This window comes from Cucurbita pepo, chromosome LG12 (genome assembly GCF_002806865.2).
Source record: "Cucurbita pepo subsp. pepo cultivar mu-cu-16 chromosome LG12, ASM280686v2, whole genome shotgun sequence".
In the NCBI taxonomy this organism is placed as follows: domain Eukaryota; kingdom Viridiplantae; phylum Streptophyta; class Magnoliopsida; order Cucurbitales; family Cucurbitaceae; genus Cucurbita; species Cucurbita pepo.
The window spans coordinates 7,347,716-7,363,813 of record NC_036649.1 but is presented as its reverse complement, the minus strand read 5'-3'; the positions used below and the strand labels follow the sequence as shown (position 1 = coordinate 7,363,813).

The 16,098-nt window shown below is 34.5% G+C and overlaps 2 protein-coding genes and 1 long non-coding RNA gene across 5 annotated transcripts; all 3 read right to left on the bottom strand.

Annotated features, from left to right (window-relative positions):
* Positions 1-90: 90 nt before the first annotated feature.
* LOC111806593 lies at positions 91-4,172 on the bottom strand. 3 transcript variants are annotated; one of them, XR_002816830.1, is made up of 5 exons: positions 3,888-4,172; positions 3,716-3,773; positions 2,255-2,428; positions 1,362-1,459; positions 91-1,059 (listed from the first exon to the last, which is right to left on the bottom strand). It is a non-coding gene; the product is annotated as an uncharacterized LOC111806593 (long non-coding RNA). The 3 variants fall into 3 exon arrangements; XR_002816829.1 differs by lacking the exon at positions 2,255-2,428; XR_002816831.1 differs by lacking the exon at positions 2,255-2,428 and having other exon boundaries at positions 764-1,036.
* Positions 4,173-4,545: 373 nt separating this feature from the next.
* On the bottom strand, positions 4,546-8,073 carry LOC111806768 (protein DETOXIFICATION 43-like). Its single transcript, XM_023692214.1, has 12 exons — positions 7,775-8,073; positions 7,016-7,530; positions 6,727-6,899; positions 6,509-6,644; positions 6,320-6,416; positions 6,096-6,196; positions 5,822-5,985; positions 5,615-5,686; positions 5,422-5,538; positions 5,239-5,334; positions 5,034-5,155; positions 4,546-4,621 (listed from the first exon to the last, which is right to left on the bottom strand). The coding sequence occupies exons 1-12, from the start codon at positions 7,804-7,806 to the stop codon at positions 4,567-4,569; spliced, it is 1,680 nt and encodes a 559-aa protein (XP_023547982.1). The 5' UTR covers positions 7,807-8,073; the 3' UTR covers positions 4,546-4,566.
* Positions 8,074-13,474: 5,401 nt separating this feature from the next.
* Positions 13,475-14,790, bottom strand: LOC111807747 (transcription factor MYB83). The gene is made up of 2 exons (XM_023693617.1): positions 14,519-14,790; positions 13,475-14,141 (listed from the first exon to the last, which is right to left on the bottom strand). The coding sequence occupies exons 1-2, from the start codon at positions 14,788-14,790 to the stop codon at positions 13,475-13,477; spliced, it is 939 nt and encodes a 312-aa protein (XP_023549385.1).
* Between the last annotated feature and the right edge of the window lie 1,308 nt (positions 14,791-16,098).

Below are 16,098 nucleotides of genomic sequence, written 5' to 3'. Positions count from 1 at the left end.
ATATATATATATTTTTTTTTTTTTTTATTATTTTTTTTTAAATTTAGAAAATCTCAAACTTCCATATGCCTCACCAATATGGCTCTTTTATTTAATTAAAGTTGTATAATACTTTTATTACCCCACCCAATGCACTAACCATCAAAATGACATCAAGATGCCCAATTGTCAAAATATATTAATAAAACTATATATTAGAAAGATACCTCCAGAGTGACTTTATTAATAAAATTTTGTTATTCATATAACTAGAGGACGGAGAGAAATTATCCCATTGTCCACGTCCACCAACCCACAACTTTATTAAGAATCACAATACTAAAAGGCCTCACACCAATGAACCTTATAAACCCATGATTTTAAGAATATTTCTTTCAATAATCTTCGACCAAACTTCTTTTTTTGTATATCACAATTACAATAGTCCAAGTCCATGGGAGGAAGGCAACAAAGGTCGAAACTCGAAAGAGAGGTCGAAAAGGGTGGGTGGTGACCACAATTACAATAGTCCAAGTCCATGGGAGGAAGGCAACAAAGGTCGAAACTTGAAAGAGAGGTCGAAAAGGGTGGGTGGTGACCACAATTAAGTCCAAGTCCATGGGAGGAAGGCAACAAAGGTCGAAAAGGGTGGGTGGTGACAGCGAGTATGACGATGAACAAAAGGGGATCTGAGCATGAACATTGAATATATGGGAGGGTTTAGAGCTTTTGATTAGTTTCAATTGGGTGGATGGATTTTCTGAACTAAAATTCCTGCTGCACATAACAGCTCATACAACAGAACAAGGTAGATAGATTACGACAAGGCTACAATACAACTCAATTAAACAATTAGGGAATCAACCACATGCACATGATGCTTTATGTTTAAGATATAAATTGCCATTTGTCGTCTTCGAAAAGGTTTCAAGGAAGCAGATACCTGAAAATACTGCCTTGTGGAGGCCGGAAGTGTAGCCTTGAGGCCCATATTCATCAAAGTCGTTTTAGTCATCAGCTTTATGATCCCCCCGTGATGATGTTGAAGCCTTCTTTCCTGCAAAGAAACGGCAAAAGGGTCTTTGCCAATAGACTGACTAAGTAGAGGTTTTCTAATTTTTGGATAAGAAACAATTTCATTGATGGTGTCAAATGTTATAAAAGACGACCTGACCCAACCCGTTGGATATGAGAATAATATTTAAACTTGCAATCTAGCTAATGTTATAAAAGACGACCTGACCCAACCCGTTGGATATGAGAATAATGTTTAAACTTGCAATCTAGCTAATGTTATAAAAGACGACCTGACCCAACCCGTTGGATATGTTATAAAAGACGACCTGATCCTTCTTGCCAATCTAGCTAGTAGAAAATTGTACCTTAAAGTTTGGAGTGGTACCTCTTCCTTTTGGACATTTCTTGCTCCATCCTTTCCTGTTTCTCATTTTCTCTCTAGTAATGAAGCTTCTTTGAGCATCTACAACAAAATATACAAGATGGGAGAAAACAGTGATAAATAAATCTTGCAAAAAAACTAAGTACGAGACTATAAAAATAGAAAATTTTAAACGAAGACAACAGGGGAGGTGAGAAAATTGTTAGATTTCAATTTGACAAATCATAAAAAGAATGATTCAGATTCCAAACGAACAGCTTTATCACAGTGAAAATTGTGGCTTGCTTTTTACATTACATTACAACAGATGATGCAAATATAAGTTATGTAAGCATGGAATGATGGAGTGAGGGAAACTAACAGCAAATGATTCAACCATATCCAAGCACGAACAAAGTTAATGAATACGTACATGGTTATATGTGTTGTACCCTAATGCCACAATCAAAGGTGCTTTGATACTCAATTGTTGTCGCGGAAGCTGAAGCAAAAGCAATTGCACTCACACCCACAAACAGAAATTAAACAAAGAGACACAAAGATTTACGTGGTTCGGAGAGAACAAATTCTCCTACATTCATAGGTGGTAGCCAATCACTATAACCAAAGTGTTTATAAGTGTATCTCTCACACTCTCGCACTACAAAGTCTATCTTACAAAGTTCCTCCCAATTGCCTCTAGGCAAATACAAAATGACAATGACTCAATCTCTCAAAACAATGCTAGACAAGCCTTTATGCAGGCATAGCAATACTAATTCTCGTACATGAATCAAAGCAACATTAATGCTCATACATGTATCAAAATGAAAGATGAACCAGTAAGGATTATGAACCAAATAAATGAGACTTATGAACTAAAATAAATGACCCTACATGCGTAGAAGATGCATGAACTTATTCTTCATCACAACTTACAACAATCTCCACTTTATCAGAAGATCCCAAAGCAGATAATCAATTTGGCTACCACCAAGTCAACAAGCTATTTCTTCCGTCCAACATTGATCAAATCTAAACAATGCCAAAACTTTTCACAAGCAATCACCTCTGTCAACATAGTCAACATATCCATAGGATTATCAGCAGTTCCAATTTTCAATAAACGAATATCCCCTTCATTTATATTTTCTTGAATAGAATGAAATCAGACATCAATATACTTGGTGGTACGAGCATGATAGACTTGGTTCTTCGACAAACAAATAGCACTCTAGTTATCACAAAACACATCTACGTGTTACTGAGAAATACTCAAGTCATTAACCAAATCATGGAACCAAATACCTTCTTTAAAAACTACAGTGACTGTCATATACTCTGTTTCGGTGTTAGACAATGTAATAGTAGATTGCAATATTGAACGCCAACAAACAGGTTCACCAGCCATGGCGAACAAATAACCAATAGTGGATCAAAGCTTATCAATCTCCACTGGTCCCTTGGAAGAAATCGACATGTCACCAACACACAAACCCAAGTAGATAAACAAGTCATCATCAAGGAACCAAAAATACACACAATGATCAAGTTGACTATGAGTGCACTTATGCTCTACCTGTGTACATTCTAAATCATGCAAAATAGGGATTTATTAGAACTGCATTTAACGATTATATATTCATATTCTAATTAATTATTTAATTTGGCATTCCATCATTTGCATCTCTATGAATGATAAAATGGCATTCAATCATGATTGGAAAGAATAGTGGGATTATACTGGTAGCCCTCCCTCAAGGCGTCTTGATCAGTTTTAATAGGAAATTTCTCTTCAATAGATTGATTTTTCCCGTAGAAATGAACTGCAACAAATCCACAATTCAAATATTTAAAAGTAACTAATCTTGAGGCTAACAGAAAAATCTCTTGCACCAAAATGTTAGGATGATTGTAGCCTCCTGTCATCTTAGTGAGGGAAACTGTTCATCATTCTTTTGCTTTAGGACTCCAGGATATGCAAATAAGGGGCTCAATATTTGCAAGCATCCTTCACGTCCGTCCGTCAGCTAATAACCTTATAAGCCAACTAAATGTACTGTGTTTAACAATTCCTATCACTCTATCCCATTTGCAACCGCGATAGACAAAATCCAAATGAGCTCAAAGCTAAACAACAACATTCAATCACTTCCATAATTGAGCAGTAGTCTCGCCCCCAATGCTAGTAACTGATCTTCATGTTAAAATAAAAGATCATACGCCAAAAACATTCAAATAAAGCAACGTATAATTAAGCCACAATCACAAATCCAATGGTTTCCCCCACAAATGCTCATTAATTCCACAAAAAAAGTTACGCACTGAATAACACAGTAGCAATCACACCATACTCACGCATAAACTTCTTGCGGCGATCGTGAACATTGAGCCTCGCACATGCGCCTGATACTGCCTGCAAAATTTTCAAGAATAAAGAAGAAAATAGGTTAAGAGTAAATGACAGAAAGGCCTCCATGGAAATGAGCTACGGACATGTTAAGAGAGATTAAAGGACAAGAGAGCGCACTGTTTTCTCTCTTCTCTTTCGAAGATGGCATTCTTCAGAGAGCCAAACGACGCCATGGCCGCGCCAACAGATGGAATTCGCTTTGATTTGGCGACTCAGAAAGGTCCATCTCCCGTTGGAATCGAACCGAGACCCAAACTACCAATGAGTTTGGGCCACTAATTGGGCCGGGCTTTATTGCTCCCTTCTTACGGCCCAAACTTGACGAACGAATTGGTTCAACGTGTTCGTATTTATGTTTAAATTGATTTTCAAAAGTAAAAATTAGAAAATTCATGTTTATTATTTTTTAGTTATTTAATTTAAGCTCGAAATATATATATATATATATATATACATATATATATAAAAGTTCATTAAATTAATTAAATATAAACTTATTTAAAATTATTATAATTTATAATTTAAAGGCTCCACATAATTAATTTAAAATTAGAAAATTCATGTTTTATTTACGTAACTCAATTGTTTTAGACTAGAGATTAGAGGTTTGAGTCCCTCGATCCGACACTGTGCAAATTTATTAATAACTCCTTATTAATACAAAAAAAAAAAAAAAAAAAAAAAAAAAAAAAAAAANTAGGGTCCAAGTCCAACCGCGATAACGATACAAAGTATAAACTATTAAAAAGATGATATTATTTTTAAGTAATTTTTATAAAGTGGAGGTCGGTTTGATTTAGGGTAGCCTTTGGGTTCTGAGGTAACGCCAAGGTCCTGTTCCCGTGCCCATCCTGCAATTTTAAAACTGTTTAATAAATTTATGATTTTTTTAGTTTTTTTTGTTCAATAAATTATAATTATAATATAAAAAAAAACTAAATTACATTTTTAATCATTATTAGTATTATAGGGCAAAAAAATTAGTAAATATTAAAATTGAGTAATAATTTAATAATAAATTTGTCAATTAATTAAATTATTTCTGTTAATTTCCTTATTTATTATTATTATTATTATTTGTTAATTCACCAAATAGTATAAAGTTTATTTTCAACTGATTTTAGTAAATTGAAAAATGTTGAAATATAAGGAAATAAATTGGAAATTTTAAATAAGGACTAATTTTTTATTATTTATTATTTTTTTTTTTGTTAAGAACAGAAAACGCGGGATTATACAAATTTATTTATCAATAGAAATTACCTCCAGATGCCAACAAAAGTACGCAGAAGCATGTAGATCGTCAAAGCAGTCCAAATCCCGATGAAGCCATTGCTTTTGGAGAGAAGAAACAGTGATACAACGCTCACAATCGCCACCAGAACCTGAAGAAAATAGCCAGAAAATTTAACGTAATTTCGTTGAGAAATTTTCTCAAACAGGTGGAGGATGATGCTGTAGAACTTGCCAATGAGTATGCGGAATACGCGAAATCAGAAGCTCCGAAATTCACTCCGTCGAAAACAAACGCCAGTGAGTTTATCGGCTGTGTAGCTGCGATGAACTGATGAGTTTCCGGAGAAAGAGGAGAATCAGATGAGTTCATCCATGGCATTGGAAGGAAGAAAACAAGGTACGTTTTAATATTTACCGGAATTCCTAAATGTATGAGGTACTGCACTTGAATGTCTCTTGAAAATATTCCTGCTCCAAAGAACATCCCGATTCCGACGAAAACAGCGAGTCCAACCCCTAGGATAAAGCTCATCTGACCAGGAAAATGTTTTACGTTGTTTAGAGGAACTATGTTTTTGTTTTTCTGTGGTTTTGAATTCGTTTCTTACCTGCAATACTCTAGTAGCTGTTGCTGTTGTCTTTTCGTAGTCTTTTTCTGCAAATGCACTGGCTAGGAGTGCCTAAAAGAGAAAGAAAATGAATCATATACCATGAAAGAGATACCTATTAGACTTCCACCCCACCCGAATATCTATGAATTGTCATTTAGAAGAGATGTTTTGCAGAGAGGTGGAATTAGGTTTTTGTTTCTTCACCTGTCCAGCAACTGCTAAACCATCAGATAACAAAGAAGATGTCATCCAGACTTGCAAGCAAGTTTGAAATGCAGCCATAGGTTTTGGGCCCAGCCTTGCAGCTAGTGATGCTGCTAGAGTCACGCAGAAGGTCACTGCTACAACTCTTGCCAGCAACAGACCTCCTGCTCCAAGCCATTCAAAGTTCAATAAGAGCTAAAGATTGATTGATCTCATAGTTTACTAGGTATTGGAATATCGAGTTAAGAGTTGTTTGGGGACAAATTCTTTTTACCATTTTTAAGAAATCGACCGAATTGCAAATCTTTAAGACTTGGAGGCATGAGATTGACTTTTTGCACAAGTCTCCAGAAGAGAACAAGCACAATAAAGTACCTGAAAGGATTGAAGTAAGTCTTAGAGAAGCATTTTTGGAACGTGAAGACACAAAGTTTATGTCATTTTGAAGGAAATTATAAAGTTCTAGCAAAAAGATGGTGCATAGAAATTAAAGCTTACTGAGAAAGAACATGAGCCGCAGCTGCACCTTTGACCCCCCAACGGCAGACAAAGATGAATATGGGGTCAAGTATGATGTTTACAGTATATCCCGAAACTACATGGAGGCATATAAACAAATAGTTGCTAGTCAAAGGAAGTTGATATATTAGGTTCAACCATATGCAGAGGAAAAGGGACAAGGCCTACCAATAACGTAAAGAGGAGTTTTCGTATCCTTGAACCCTCTAAAGATCCCTTGCATGGCCAATGACAGAAGAACAGCAGGAGCACCAATTGATCTTAGTGTTAAATACTTGTGAGCAGGGACTAACATGGGCGAATTCTGTTTGTTGAAGTCCCAAAATATTAGAGGAAAACATTCGATCTAAAACTGAACTACATTTTAAGTTACAGGGAGCACTCACATCTTTTACACCCATTAGGTTCAGTAAAGATTTGGCTCCGAAAACAAGGAATATGGCTTGCATGAGACCCAGAATTGAGCCAAATATCAGAGCTGTTGACGCTGATGCAATTTGCTTCTTCTCTTTCTTTTTGGACTTGGCAGAGGTAGCCTTGATTACATTTGTACTTGAATCTGGAAAAAGAAAGAAAAAAAGAGGAAGAAGAAGAGGAAATCAGAAATTACATGTGGCAGTAGTTTTCATCAAAATTATTAAAATATTCTAAATATAACCATCAAGTTTCGGTTACCTTTTTCCAGATCTTCTTGAAGAGCACCATTATCTGGAACCAATTCCTTTTTTCCCTCTTTCGTTGAAGAGCTCTCCTTGTTTTCTTTTTCTCCAACTTGTTCTGTTGTGGCAGTACTCCTTGGTTCATGATTCAAGTTGACAGAGTCTTGTTTGGCTGTAAGTCTTTCATCGTTCTCTAGATCAGGATCTTCGGGCACATAAACCTTCACTGAATTATCATCAGCTGAGCACTTTCCCTTTTCAACTCTTGCTGCTTTGTTGTCAGCCTTGCCAATGGTCTCTTCCTCGGCCACGAAAGAAGTTGTAATGCTTACAAGTGGGAATATGGTAATCCTTGAAGCTTGATTGAATATAGCAATGGATACTCCAACTGCAGCAAGTTCCACGGGTCCAAGATGGCCAACAAAAGCAGTGTCGATAAGAGAAGCTACAGGATCAGCTGCAACAGCTAGAGCAGCAGGGAATGCAATTCCCAGTATCTCCCGACCGATTGTGTCAAGCTTGAAAACACGTCTACATTTATAAACATTTAAAATCTACGAGTCATTAGTTTAAAAGGAAGAGGATTATCTCCCGTCATTAGAAAAGAGTCTCTAGTTATGGATATATATTTGATGCACAATCTCTTTGGGCCGGTTTAGAAATGGGAAAAAGAACTGAATTATTAGTTATGATTGGAAGAATCACATCAGTGTTCGCAAGTTAAATTGAACATCAAACATTTAAAGAAGAGAATTGATTGGAACATGAAAATCACCTTGCGTCTTTGAAGAAAACATTAACAGGCATCTTCGACTGAATTCCCCCCTGTGTGGTCAAACTAAGATTCTGGTTCTGGTTCTGGTTCTATTCTGCCAGTGCTGTAGTACTGAAATGGTCTAGGCTGTTGAATTCTGGACCAAGAATTCAAGATCAGAAAGCTTTAGATAACTCATTTTATGCAAGTGCGCAAACATTCTAAAAAGCTAAAAAGCTAAAAAGTTTTGGATGTTGAAGGAAACAGCAGCAAGGTCTGAAAATAGCAGTGAAATTGAATGATTTGGAAGTTGACGCACCATGCATAAAACTATTCTTTTCAACTTAAAGAATGAAAAGACTCGTAGTTATTGTACTTCACGTAAACCAGTTTTATAGAAACACACACATTTAGAGAGAAAGAGACTCAAAAGTAGGTTTTGGCCCCTAGAACCACTAATGTTGAGAGATCTGTTCGTTTGACAAGAAAGGAACATACATGCTACAAGGGAGAGCTTGTAGAAATGAACTGTCAGATGTTCAGGATAAACTGTGATGTAAAAATTCTCAGCCAACAGTACCTCTCTCAGTTCTGTGTCTGTAGAGCATTAAGTAAATGATGCACACATACGCACACCGGTTTTTTTGGAATTCGAACATGGATAATAGGTGATGAAGAACTCATGTCTAGACGATACATTGATTCTTTTATTTGAGAAGTACATTGGAAGGAACGTGATTCTGATTCTAGAATTCTACATGGAAATATTAAAAATTTGTTCATTCCATGCATATCAAACCCTCCCCAGGTCTACCTTTTCTTACTGATGATAGTTTAACAATGGCTTACAACAAAGCAATGAAGAAACCGTAGGAAAATAGGTGCTTCCATGATGGACTACTGTGGTGGAACCTTCCTAGCTAGCTAGTAATTAAATTATAATAATTGCTAGAAATCTTCCCCAGATAACCTCAAAATATATGATTTGATCCTTGATTAAAGCGACTTCATAGGAAAGAAATGGGACCCTTGAAAACCGTAGATTTTTTATATTAATTAAACTCTATAAAGATTTGCATGGGCATGGCTTTTAGTGATCATATTTATTACTTCATAAGCATCCTCTGTCAGCTTGTTCGTTTAGGAGGATCGAAGAAGAATGAAAGAAAACAGCCATTATATAACAAAGATTATTATATGAGGATGAGCCTGAAAGCTACATATATTTCCTACACCAAATAACTCTCATCTCCTAGATTTTCTATGTAAGGTTAATGTGGACAAAACCCTTCTTGAATATTGAAGAAACACAATGCAAATTCTTATTTTATTGTTAGGAGTTGTTTTTAATAACTTATTTTAGATAATTTATAAGATTAGTCGAGCAGGTGGATTTGGTGAGGAAGATGGGAAGTTTTGGAAATTTTCATGTGTCAAAAGAATCATAAAAATTAGTTAAAATTTAACGTGTTTGATTAGACATAAATGTGATTGTTTTTAAAAGACCCCACTACTTTCCAATTACTATTTTTGTGTGGCTGTGGTTAATCACATTGTATGTGATGAGCAAATTAACAGCAAATTCTTTTAGAAAAAGATTGAGCAAATTCTTTTAGAAAAAGATTGCAAACAATCTCATATGCCACATACAAAACTCTATCCACACGTACAATACACTCCAAAAGATCACAAATGACCCAAATTTATTTTTACTAGGCAAGGTGAAGGGGATTAAAGAAGGTCGTAAAACACAACTAATCTCACGAAACAACAACACAACAATACAAACATCATATATCACACGAAACATAAAGGCACGCTATAGACTCACGTGCCATTTCTTTCGTACTAAATATATGTTAAAAGGAAGGTATTATTTAAAGGAAGAGGAGAGTTTAAGCATTAAAGATGGATGAAACAGTGATATAAGAGAGGCTAATTATCATTAGTATGCATGGAGAATAAACGAACTAACTTATATGTATATAAATAATGACCTTTGTTTAGAGTCCTCTGACTTAGCAAGGATATCTCTTACCTGATCCCAGAACTCTTCTTCCTTACCAACTCGCTTCTTTTCGTACACCCAACAAACTCTCAGCCTCCCCTTCCTTTTATACCACTTTTAAAGACAGAATGACTTTTGATAATGGGAGTTATTCAAATGTCATTGTGAATTCATTGGTTTTCTCTGACTATGGTGGGTATGTCGCCATTACAATTGAACAAAAGCTTAAACTAAAGTAATGCATATTACATTCCTACAATCTTTTTGTGTCTGATTGATTTTCTATGGGTCTATTTGTATTATATCTGATATATATGATACCAACCATATCTTTAATCTAATAAAGACGAGGCTGGGGAAATTTTTGAGCATATCTCTCTCTCTCTCTCGCTCTCTCTAGTGACAATTGTGCATAAAAGATTGAAGTGACTTTAATTAGTGGGTAGCTTCCTAGTTTTTATTTAATATTATTTTGTATGCTTTTGATAAATGTGCGTTCTACATAGGATTTCCATTACCCCACGTCTGTTTTATACATTTTATGACTCATTTTATATGGGTTAAGTGGGTATATTACACTGGTTTAATGAGAGAGAAAATAAACTGAGACGACATATGTGGTAACTTAGCTATATGTTTACAGTAAGATTTTTTTTTTTTTNATTCCAATTTTCATTACCTTCTTCCTTAATAATCCAAGAATGAAATCTGGTTCGCAAATTTTCCGAGCAAAGGAAAATGATGAATTTGATGATTAGGAGTATTTGAATTGTCCAGAGGAATTTGATTCGTTCATAAGCTTGTATCTATGTAAGCCTGGACATAGGTAGCTGGTGAGATATTGAACTTTTGAAGGGTTTTTTTATTTTACTGTTTCAAGGGAGGGAGCTATATTGAAAAATTACATCCAGTTTAATTTCATCTATAAAGTTTCACCCACGTGATAAAATTTTGGGTATGTGTCCTAGATATACATTCTCCATTTTTTACTTCGACGGATAGTAGATATAAGAAATATTTTTGTTCCCCTCTCCAACTGATATAGGATCTCACAATCCACTCTCTTGGGAGGCTAGCGTCCTCGCTAGCACATTGCTCAGTGTCTTCTATTTGTAACCGCCTAAACCCCCCACTAGTAGATATTGTATATTTTGGCCCATTACGTATCGTTGTCAGTCTCACGATCATAGAATGCATCTACTAGGTAGAAGTTCCACACCCTTATAAAGAATGTTTTGTTCCCCTCTCCAACCTATCACTCATAGAACACGTCTACTAGGGAGGTTCGACACTTTTACAAGGAATGCTTTGTTCTTCTTTCTAACTTATGTTCTTATTTTTAGGATATTTGAACAAATGTATGATATATCATTGTTTACACAATCACACACATGGCCGTAATTGAAAATTTTATTTGTAATCAAAATTTTTTGTTAGGTCGATATTAGATTTCTTATTATTGAGCTATATATATGCGTAGTTGTTTATGGATCTATTCCAATTATTTAAGTTGATAAGCTAATAAAAACTAAACTTTTCTCCTCGGGAAAGTTCAACAATGGTTGGTTCAAATTTTTTTAATTAGGATTCAAATATATTAAGCTTTTAAAAAAAAAAAAAATCTATAATTTTCAATTAAGAAACCAAAGAACGAAATTGGGACGTGATAATCCCACTACCAATCTTCTAGACTTTTCCCAAGTGCTCTTTTTAATGTAATTAATCAATTTTTGTTATTTCCATGGGAAAATACTTAATTCTCTTTTTTTTTTTTCCATGCTGGGGGAGAAGTCCTATTTTAAGAAAAAAAAAAAAAAAAAAAAAAGNTGTGTGTGCACCACAACCAGTATGCCCTTAATGGTGTGCATTTTGTTTGGCACATAGAATTCATTTTTTTACAATAAAAAGTATTCTTTTCTTACGTTCGTTTTAGATGAAACCCGTTACTATTTTGTTTCAAAAATATCTTTAAATTTTTTCATTAAAACCCTTCTTAACTTTTTTAAAAATGTTTTTAAAATGTCAATAATACTATTTGTATTGTGTGCTCATGAACCTTCCTATGTCATTTTCTCTCCTTTTGTTCCATCTTTACTTTACAAAAGCTTATCAAATTTGGACTTAGTGTTATTGGGTTTGCATCATTATCTTGAAAAATAAATTAATTTCTTGTTACAATTATAAAAATAATATTCAATTCTTAAATAGAAAAAAAAAATTAAGATAACGATTTTCAGGATACGAGTATACCTCAATGGTTAAGACATTTTTACTTATTTTAAGAAAACGTGAGTTTAAACACATTTCTCCAAATTAATAACAATATCCAAGACGCTCAGCTCTTGCAGGTAAGAAAGGAGGGAGCTTTTCCTATATTTAGGAATTCGTATATACGAGGCCTCGACTACTCTGCTGGAGTGCTTATGGAAGCTTCCCATAAAGGAGACCTTTGCTTCATTAGAAATTTTTCTTGAACCTCTTGGTTCAGGGGAAACTAGAGATGTAGGCTAAGAAAGTTAAGTGACAAACACTACAGAGCGAGTGACTCTTTTAGACAGGTTTTTGGGATGGTACGACTCGGTTCCTTGGCCCATAGCAACCAGTACTTCCCACCGAATTTTCTTATTTTCAAACCACATGCAAGATAAGATATTACGGATCGTACTCCGCTTTAATACCAACTCACACTCGATTGGCACACAAAAAATTCGATTATTATTATTATTAATAATTTATTATTCTTATAACAAAATTATTATATATAAAGGGAATTCCACTTTCGCGTGGAAGCCACGATGCTTTGGGGTCCAAATTGGGTTTGAAAATAAAAAAACGATAGCCTTCCACTCATCACATTTATTTTGTTCTTATTAATTAATTGATGTTTTCCCGAATCTTTTCATTTTCTATTGTCAACTGTTTTTATGGTAATAAAAAAATATACCAAATTATAATTTAAGAATTAAAAAAATTATTTTTTATTAAATGTTAAAGTTTTTCTCCCACTTCATTTAAATTTATTTTAAGAAAAATGTTAAATGAGATACTTTTAAATGTTATTTGCAGAATTACTTTTCAAAAAAAAAAATAATAATAATAATATATTTTAATATTTATTATGTCATATAAGCTTATTATCAATAAATTTCAATTTTATGCAACGAAATTGAAAAAAAAAAATCGAAGTATAAATGATACATTTAAAAAAAAAATTACTAAAATTATAGTGACTAAAAATATCAACCATTCACATTTAATTTCAAGAAAATAATAATAACTAAAATTATTTGTTCTCATTTATTAAAAAAATAATAATAACAGCTAACAGTAATTCGTCTCTTTTGAATTTTTCCATTACAATGGATTTATAGTACAAAGTAAACCTTCCCTATTCACATTTCTCTTCAAACGGCGCCGTTTTAGAGGAGCAAACGGACAAAAGTGATCAAATTATTTTTTTTTTTTTTAAAAGTAAGTTTGATTATTAAAAACTACTTTTTGTAAATTTATTTCTTAAAAATATTTCTAAACTTTAAAATTTTAAAATTAATTTCCAAAAATCTATTTTTAATTTTTGAAAATTGACTTAAATTTCTAAAAATTCGTTAAAAAATAGAAAAAAAAAAAGGAAATATTGGTAACAATTCTATTTTTTATTTTTAATAAAAAAAAAATATAAACATTTTGGAATTTTTTTTAAAAAAAAATTGAAATTAATCCATTTGGAAATCAAGGATAAAACCGTCCAAATCCCAGCCTCCTATTTTCAAGTTATCTTGCAGCTCGGCTTGATAATTATTTCCAAATATACCCTCCGCCTTAAAATTCATCTGGTTATTATAATCGAAGTAATCATTATTGAATTCTTGGATATTATTTTCGTTGTTTTCTTTTATATTTATGGATGGTACCTTAATCTCCTCGATAATGTCTCCATTTCCAAGCGGAGGGAGGTGGGAAAAGTCATAATTGTCCCTGACTAACCCTCTCGGCTCGAATATTGTTCGGCTGTAATCCCCATAATACCCCTCTTCCATTGCACCACCAACCCTGTTGTATTGGTGGTTGTCCAATAATGTAGGAAATGGGTCACAAGGGATGTAGTTTTGTAGGAACAAGGATGGAGTACTCTTGGACGTTGAGGATGAGAACGATGAGCTTTCCATGAACATGTTCATGATGTTGTTGTGTTCGTGGGTCGGAATGATGTTTTCGGTTAGCTCCCCGAAGCTGTTGCTACTTCGAAGTTCGGAAGACTCACTAGGGTTTGGAGAAGAGATGTTACTGTGATTCTTCAATCTCTTCTTCAACGAGGAGTTCCATAGATTCTTTATTTCGTTGTCCGTTCGCCCGGGAAGACGTGCAGCTATTTGTGACCACCTAATTAATATCAAAAATTGATTTAATTAAATATTTGACGATATGTGTTTATTAGGTCAAATCGAAAATTTTAACCAATAAAAACGGTACCCAATAAATAATAATTGATCGACGAATGAATCAAGTGAAGAATTCATTGTATTAATTATTTTGGACTCGATGATACTAAACCTATTAACCACAACTATGGCCTACATTTTGACTTTGTTCATAATCAACGTCTTGTCTATAGACCCTACTCGAGGTTTCGTAATATCTGGCAACCAAAATTCATTTACCCTCGAGAATTCAGTATCTAAAAGTAAGTAAACTAAGATCTCGAGAAACAAAATATAAAAACCTAGAATAATACACGATATAACGGGAGTTTTAAGTACCTATTGCCGAGAAGAGAATGCAAATGGAGAATGAGACGCTCCTCTTGGGGAGAGAAAGCCCCGCGTTTAAGGTCGGGGCGAAGGTAGTTAATCCAACGGAGACGACAGCTCTTGCCACAACGGAGAAGACCAGCGTTTCGAGCAATATCGGTCCAGCAGCCTTGGCCATTGGATAGCATGTATCTCATCAGCTTCTCGTCCTCCTCCGGCGACCAAAGACCCTTCTTAAGACGGATGTTGGCGGCGGCGGCGGCGGAATCAGGCTTCCTCATCTTAGTGTAAACGGTTTATATTGTCTCTAATTTCTTGTCGGAAGAGAAATGATAATGTTCGATAATAATGTGTCGCTCTTAGCTTAGCTTATATATATATATTATATGGTTCCTTTATATATATATATATATATATATATATAAATAAAGGGGAAGGCTTGATGTTGTGGTAACGGTTATGATGATGGCGATGTGGTTGTGGGGTTGCTTAGAATGTGAATCTATGACTAAAATGTCTCATATATTGTGTTAGTTGGTTTTTTGATATAGGAGGAGAGAGAAAAGCCGTCCCGATCCCGACCTTCAAACTATCAGTTACATCGTATCCAACCTTGAATAATCGAGAGGAGAGGTCGTGAGGAGCTCGATTAACTCTTTTTCATGCAATGTTAATTTTAATGGCTTTTTCAGTATACTACGATGTTATTTTGTTAGATGATAGAAGTCCCACGTCGGCTAATTTAGTGAATGATCATGGGTTTATAAACAAATAATACTCTCTCTATTGGTACGAGGCCTTTTGGGAAGCCCAAAGCAAAGCCATGAGAGCTTAGCCTCAAAGTGGATAATATCATACCATTGTGGAGACTCGTGTTCGTCTAACAATTTTGAACGGCTCAAAACATAAAGAATGTTTGTTTTTTAGTGGGATTTTTTACGATCCATAGAATGATATTTTACCGAATTAAAAATTATTCAATGGAATCGTCATATTTTGGCAATCGCTTCATAACCGTTAAATATAAATTCAAATATTTGTGTATGAACTCCTAGCAGATATTGTTTGTTTTGGCCCGTTACATATTGTCGTCAGTCTCACAATTTCAAAACAGCTCCAAGTTCACCACTAACCGATATTGTCTGATTTAGCCAGTTACGTATTGTCGTCAGTCCCACAATTTTAAAATGTTCCCCACCCAACCAACGTGAAATCTCACAATTCACTCCCTTGGAGGTCCAACGTCTTTGCTAGCACACCACCCATATATGACTTTGATACCATTTGTAACAGTTCAAGCCCACCACTAATCAAAATTATCCACTTTAGCCCGTTACGGATCACCGTCAGCCTCACGATTTTAAAACGCGTCTGCTAGGAAGAGATTTACATACTCTTATAACGAATACTTTGTTGACGGTGTCGTTAAATAATTTTTTTAAAAGAAAAAAAAGAAGAGGAGAGAGAAAGGAGGAGAGATAGAGATGGCTTGTGTTGTTGTCTTTGACTGAAATTGTTGTGTTTTTAATGCAATATTTTTCTTCACTCACAAGGTAATCATCAAAACATTTTTGCTTCCACTTCACATA

Excerpts from the sequence above, each read along its gene's own strand:
- LOC111806768 (XM_023692214.1), bottom strand. The coding sequence starts at position 7,806 with ATGCCTGTTAATGTTTTCTTCAAAGACGCAAG. Across the intron at positions 7,531-7,774 it reads GTTTTCTTCAAAGACGCAAG|ACGTGTTTTCAAGCTTGACA; the intron begins GTGATTTTCATG and ends TTATAAATGTAG. Across the intron at positions 6,900-7,015 it reads TCAAGAAGATCTGGAAAAAG|ATTCAAGTACAAATGTAATC; the intron begins GTAACCGAAACT and ends TTCTTTTTCCAG.
- LOC111807747 (XM_023693617.1), bottom strand. The coding sequence starts at position 14,790 with ATGAGGAAGCCTGATTCCGCCGCCGCCGCCGCCAACATCCGTCTTAAG. Across the intron at positions 14,142-14,518 it reads CATTCTCTTCTCGGCAATAG|GTGGTCACAAATAGCTGCAC; the intron begins GTACTTAAAACT and ends GATATTAATTAG.